Below are 6,820 nucleotides of genomic sequence, written 5' to 3'. Positions count from 1 at the left end.
CATAACTCTTAGTGGCTCATTAATTAGCACAGAGGGTTTTATGAACCATCTTCCTCCTTGTTTGGTCCATGTGTCCGGCTGCTCTCTGCAAGAACCCTGAGCTGAGACAATTGATGCCTTGAAGCTGTCACAGCAGCAAGATGGATCTGGTGGTGCCATGCTGGTGGCGAATGGTGCCTTCCTGTGAGCTTTGTCCTTTCTGAAATCCTGCATTAACGTATTATGAAGGTGATTGCTAGCAATGTGAGTCACGGGCCACTGCTGGTTTTTGGATGTGGTACATAGAGAATGGCAGAGAGACAACTTCTGATGGACTGGGAGATGGCAAAAGGCAGAGAGAACTCAACCCGCGAAGAGTTGGATTTGAGGTTGATTGCTCCTAATTATTTTTCAAGATACAGGGCAAAATTAACGAAGGAGTGCTTGGACTGTAAGTGGAATTGTGGCAAATGAACCTAATGGGGGAATTACTCAAGTATTAACCAGTGTTTTGAGGAAGGTGGTGGAAGAGCCAGCACTAAAGTCTTGAAAGCTGGAGGTGATGGGAGCCTCTGGGTGGGCACTGGGTGCCTCAGCATTGCATCCTGATGCTGTCCTGCCTCATCCCATCCCAGCACTGGGCAGCCCTAATGAGTGCAATTAATGGCTGCTGATGGGGCTTAATGGGCTGCTTTGGCGTTAGGGTGGTGTGTTCTGGGAAGATGGTTTTGAAATGTGCTGGAGCACAAGTTAACTTGTCTGGGAGAGTCACGAAACTTAAATTAGGAGGATTTTATAAGGAAGAGGAAGAAGTATTAACAAATTAAAGAGAACTAATTACTGGAGATGGAGAATGTTCGCTGTGTAGTTGTAGATGACAGCGGTTTGTGGTTCCCACTGGGACCCTTCCTGCTTTGGAGACAAAGGCATTGCCCATCCGCTGGGTTATCAGAGATGATAAGGAGCTGCATTTCATACACGGAGATGGGCTCTAATTGCAAAACTGCTGCAAACGCTTCTGTGGCACTTGGCTGAACTCTGGAGTCACGGAGGGTTTTTGAAGTCTGCTTTCCGCAGTCATTACATGAGGCTCTGTTTGTAATGAAGTTTGCAACTCAAGAAACTTCATTTGGACAAATTTTAGTTCTTCCCCCCTCACCCCCCACCCCCTAGAAGAAAAAAAAATCCATTTTATGTTCAGCTGTTAATTGGGAAAGAAATTAGCCTTGGTGATCCTGCAGTCATAGGGTCTGACTCCACTCGAGGAGCGGGCACAGCTCATGGCCAAGGGTAGATGTGGCACTTGGGGATGTGGACAGCAAGCGATGTGTTGGGGATGGGCTGGGGTTGGATTTGGTCAACTCAGAGCTCTTTGCTACCCTCACAGCGTGAGCCATGCCCACGAGCAGCAGCCATGAGCCGTCCCCAAGGGGAGCAACCCAAAGGAGCGGTGCTCTCTGTGCACTGTGCAGGTTTGGGATGCACGATTTTCCCTTCCGTTGTTTGCCCTCCAGCTCAGCAAAATCCTTTTCTGAGAGCGGGTTGTGACTCCGCTAGCAGGAATCCTCTTCTCCCAACCCAGAATAATGGCCCGTCCTGGTCTCCTAGTAACTGCGCTGCCACATCACTTTTGACAATGGTGCATCCTTTGTAGCCTGTTTTTCTGTTCCTGCTGTCTGCTCTGTTTCTTCAAATGGCAATTGTCTGAAATTTCTCCAAATGGGCAACTTTTGTGTGCGGAGGTTTTGTTTGTTTTGTCTGTGCCTTTCTGCAGCCCTTCCTTGCAGCATAAGCTTTGGTGAGATGGCTTTTCTCCCCCTCCCCAAATGCTCATCCTGTTATTTTCTGAAACCGCTCTCTCAAAGCGTTTGAAACTTTCTGTTCTCCGAGTAAAAGTCCTCTCATTGATTATTGCACTAAAAGCTTTTCTTTGCTCGATGTATTTTGGAACTGGCTCCTGCCTGTACGAATGCATGCGATGGAACTTGGCAGAAGTGTGCCAGCACCCAGCAAGCCCAGCTCCGGTCTGAGGAGAAGGAAGGGATTGGACTTGTCGAGGCCGAAGCGTAAAACCTGCTGTGGAAGTAACACCTTGCTAATACATGGGCCACGGTGCTGTTGGCTGAATGGGATTTGTTGGCTTAAGCTGGCCTGGTGCTATGGATACACAGTTTGGGGGCACAAGGGAGGGCTGGGAGGGGGGATGCTGCTTTTGTTTGGTCTTCTCTGTCAGAGCAAAGTGTGAATCTAGAGCATGGATGCTCACGGGGGAAGTAGGGAATAGCCATGGGAGGTGCAGAAAAGCTCCATGTACAATCAGTGGCCACTGGACATGGGGGTGACAGTGGGAAAGTGGAGGGGTCTGAGGCCCAAAATAGGGCCCAATATCCCTTTACAAGAGAGGTCCAGGTGACGGAGCAGAGCTGAATTTGGACAGGCACAGCCCAGTGGGAGCACAGCGATATCCTGAGCACCCGCCTGCCTCGGGCACAGACTGAACTTGCTGTCAGTAACAACACTTGACCTGCCTCGTTACCACCGTAAAAACTTTATTCTCTCTCCCAAGGACAGCACTGTGAGTTTTTTTCCTTCCAGGTCAGTTAAATGCTACAATCAGAGCTCGACTCCGCCACCCAACCACACTCTTCTGCACCCAAGAACCCGCAGCTCCGAGCCCAGCACACACAGACACGGGTGGGAGCCCCATGAAACACAGATGAGATGAAGGGGAAACGCATGAATCACACAGCGTCAGGGGAAACACATGAATCACACGTTGTGTCAGTGAGATTCGACAGATCCGACCAGGATTCCTCTCTCTGCGGCTCCATCCTTCCCAGTCCCCCAAACCGGTGGGCTGCGGTGGGGTGGCACCCGGGGTGTCCCTCCCTGTCCCACCCCATCGTTCAGCCCAAGTGTAGGAAAACGCAGCCCTGTTCCTCCCAGCACCTGGTTGGGGGGAGATGAGGTGGCTGTGCATGGCTGTCCCCCAGCCATGGCATGCACCAGGTGCCCTTGTCCCTGCCGCGCTCTCCGTGCTGTGCCCACCTGCTCCTGCAGCCCTCTGCACCTGGTCCCCCACCTTTTAGGCCCACGTGGCCTAGATCCAGGCAAAAACCCGTTATTGCACTGAGAAACGTGAGTCCTGATTCTGGCTTTATGTCCTATTTTCTGTATCCTACATTCAGACCCCGTACCAGTCTCTAAAGACCACGGATCCGGGCCGACTTTAGCAACGCCTTTACCCCCATAGCCCAAATTTCCTCTCCTCTCGACAATTGGAGCTTTTGGGGAAAACTGAAAATCCTCCTCCTTCCTCACTTCCAGGGACCCACCCTGCTTAAAAACCATCCCCATCCCTCCCCCCGCCCCCCCCAGCACCCGCTTATCACCGGGACATCCTGAGCACGCATCACCCCGAGGGGAAGTAGGGCACGTCGCTGTGGTAGTTGTAGTCGGGGCAAACCTTCTGCACCAGCCGGTAGTCTATGCTGTAGAAGGTGATGTAGATGCAGATGACTTTGAAGGGCTTGGAGCAGACCCAGGAGACGTGGCTCTGGGTGTGCTCGTGGTAGCAGGTCTTGGATGGGTCGTACGTGCACAGCGTGGTTTTCTTGGCACGGTCCACTTTCTCGTATTCCACGCGGCAGTTGAAGATTTTGGATTCTTTGGCCTCGATGAAGATCTGCTGCTCCAGGTCGAACTCAACAGCCTTGGTGGGAGGGACGAGGCTGACCGAGATGTTCCCCTGCCCGGTGGAGTTGTGGCGGAAGAAGACATTGACGGTGCCGTTGCCGTGATCCACCACCTTGCCGGTGATCAAGAGGTTCAACTTCACCGTCTTGATGTTGGAATAGAAATCTCCCCAACCAAAAATTTTTTTCAGTTTGCCCGAGGCCGACTCCAAGTCCCTCTGTCCTCGGGGATGTGGAGCGTGATCCCGCTCCGAGAGGTTGTCCAGGATATCCCACAGCTCCCGCGAGCTGCTCACCAGCTCCAGGAGGGTCACATTCTGCAGCAAGGCTGGGGTGAGCAGGGGTTTGGTGGGGAGCAGCTCTCCGGTCTCCTGCGCTTGGTCTCCCTCCTGGCTCTCAGGCTCACGCTGCTCAGCGCCTTTCCCTGGCCCTTCTTGGCCGCAGACCACCTGAACACAGTGATGGCAGAGCGTGAGGGCTTGGCGGTGGGTACCAGCCCCCTGTCTTGTTCTCCAGTCATCCCACCATCTCCAGGTATGACCCAGCTGTCCCCTTTCTTATCCTTGCTCTCCTTATTTCCCTTTTCTTTTGTCTTCCTATTCTGCCACCCTTCCATATCCCCTATTTCTTTTCTGGCAACAATTTTTTCCTTCTCTTGGTTGCTCAGGGAATAGATGAGGGGAGCTGGGATAGATGCATTTTCCCCAGTGGGAACTCCTTGGGCAGAACCATTGCACCCAGAGTATCCCCAGTGGGCAGAAGGTGCACATCAGTGTGCCCTCATGGCTTTTCCACCAGTTTTGAGGCTGACAGCACACTCACAGACCCCTCTTCTGACCTTCAAACCATGCCACAGTCTGATGGAGAGATGGAGACAGGAGCAGCAGAAGTGAGCGAGAGCCCAATCCTGAGCTTCTCTGCAAACTCCTTTCCATTCCCTACCAGCCTGACGGTATCCGGTAGGGCATCACAGACCCCATACAGGTGCAGGTGGGGGCTGGGGGCTGCCCCGTAGCCGCAGGTAGGTGAGCACCCAGCAGGCAGGTGGGTGCGAGGCAGCGCATCCTTCCTGGTGGGATGCAGATGCTGCAGCCCCATCGCTCCGGGCGAGGGATGGGGGGAAATGCACCGATGCTCGGGAGCGATCCCGGCGCCGGGGTGCGAAGGGCTCGGTGAGGAGCTGAGCGCGGCCTCGCGAAGGGCAGGAGGTGGCCCCCCAGCCCGGGGATGCTGCGCCAGGAGGAGGCTGCAGCTTTTAGAGGTGATCCGGAGGAATCTCCACTGTCACCCCTCACCTGTGAGCCCCCCCTCTTGCCTGCTGCCCAGCCTCTCCCTGCTGCAAAATAGCAGAAGTTTTGGGATGCTCGTTTCGGCAAGGGATGGGGTGGGGGGCGATAAAACGATCTGGGGCCGCTCCCGGCTGCAAACCCCCCGTCCCCCGTCCCCTGAGCTGCCCGACCCCCGTCCTCTGCAGCCCTCTTCTCCCCTTCCCTGCCACTCACCAGCAGAGAAATGCTCCCCTGGATCAGGAAGCCGATGCAGCTCCGAGTGAGACGCATTTTCCAGCCGATGCCGCCTGCCTTCGCTGTTCCCTCAAATTTAGTGCGGCTTTGGGTGGGTTTCTGGTGGTTTTTTGGTGTTGTTTTTTTTTTTTCTTTTTTTTCTTTTTTTTTCCCTCCCTTCTTTTTAAGCGGGGGAGAACGTCAGTCGGGGGAAAGGGAGGGGGTGTCCCCCTTTAGAAGCCGCTTCCTCGATCCCCCCCTTCGCCCATAGGGAGCTCCGGGCGGCGGTACCGGACCGGGGGGGAGGCGGCTCCCGCCGCTGCTTCACCGCTGCCGCCGCTCGCCGCCTTCTCGGGGACCGCCGCAAACTCCGCTCCGTGCCTTCCTCCCCTCCCTTCCTTCCAGGTGCCGGGAGCCGAGCGGCACCTCCGAGCGTAACCCTTTGCTGCCTGGCACCGCGTCCCCAAAGGAGGCCCAGGGGGAGTCCCCAAGGGCAGCGTGGGGATGGGGTGCTGGGAAGTCCCCAAAGGGATGGATAGGACACGGGGGGGGGGGGTTGTCCCCAAAGGGCAGCATGGAGATACGGCTGTGGGAGGTCCCCAAAGGGATGGATAGGGCACAGGAGGGGTCTCCAAATGGCAGCACAGAGATGGGACACAGGGGGATCCCAAAAGGGATGGATAGGAGACAAGGGGGGGGTCCCCAAACGGCAGCATGGAGATGAAGGGGGTCCTCAAAATGCTAAATGAGGCACAGGGGGGTTCCCCAAAGGACAGCATGGAGATGGGGTTCTTGGGGGTCCCCAAAAGGCCAAATGGGGTACAGAGGGGGGGTATCCTCAAAAGGCAGCATGGAGATTGGGCACTGCTGTGTCCCCAAAGGGCAGCATGAAGCTGGGGCAAAAGGGTGTCCCCAAAGGGATGGATGGGGCACAGGGCAGCATGGAGATGGGGCACTGAGGGGTCTCCAGAAGGCCCAATGGTGTGCAGGGGAGCGGTCCTTACATGGCAGTGTGGGGCTGAGGCACAAGGGTGTCCTCAAAGGGACAGATAGGGAACAGGGGGTCCTCAAAGGGCCGGATGAGGCACAGAAGGGTCCCCAAGTGCTGGGTTGGGTGCTGTCAGGCAGTGGGGCCTCCATGGAGAGGGGCATCCCCATATAAAGGGAGCAAAGCAGTGTGCAAAATGCCCAGGGCTGCCTTAGGTACTTCTTTATATTTGCACCAGAAAAGCAGGCAGTATCATTATGCTCCCCTCCACTTTGGGGCTCAGTTTATCTCCATTCCATTCCCTCCATCAGGAAAAAAGCAATAAAAAACTTCTTTTCCCAACAGTCACTCAAAGGAAGACTAGGAAAAAAAGAAACAAAAAATAAAATAAAATAAAATAGAATCATCGATTTCCAGAGGTATGAGGGGGTGGTTGGAGGTGAATCTGTGCAGGAGACTTCTGCCTGTGCGGAATGTGAAGGAAGTTTTTCAGTGGAGTTGTGATTTTTGTTTCTGCATCCGCATGCATTAATTCTGAGTAGAGCTGTTTTCCCCTTCCTTATCCACGGCTGTGCTGAGCATTGCTCCTCAGGCTTTGGAAATTAAAAAAGGAACAAGAAAATGTAGATTCTGTTCCCCAAGCCAGGCGGTTCGGC

The 6,820-nt window shown here is 54.5% G+C and overlaps 1 protein-coding gene across 1 annotated transcript; it reads right to left on the bottom strand.

The window, feature by feature from the left end:
- Nucleotides 1–3,312: 3,312 nt before the first annotated feature.
- Nucleotides 3,313–5,611, bottom strand: NXPH3 (neurexophilin 3). The gene is made up of 2 exons (XM_048926719.1): nt 5,177–5,611; nt 3,313–4,123 (listed from the first exon to the last, which is right to left on the bottom strand). Exons 1-2 carry the CDS (start codon nt 5,231–5,233, stop codon nt 3,392–3,394), a joined length of 789 nt encoding a protein of 262 aa, XP_048782676.1. The 5' UTR covers nt 5,234–5,611; the 3' UTR covers nt 3,313–3,391.
- Between the last annotated feature and the right edge of the window lie 1,209 nt (nt 5,612–6,820).

Source organism: Lagopus muta, chromosome 25 (assembly GCF_023343835.1).
Source record: "Lagopus muta isolate bLagMut1 chromosome 25, bLagMut1 primary, whole genome shotgun sequence".
NCBI lineage: Eukaryota > Metazoa > Chordata > Aves > Galliformes > Phasianidae > Lagopus > Lagopus muta.
The sequence above is the reverse complement of the archived record's forward strand: the minus strand, read 5'-3'. Positions and strand labels throughout refer to the sequence as shown.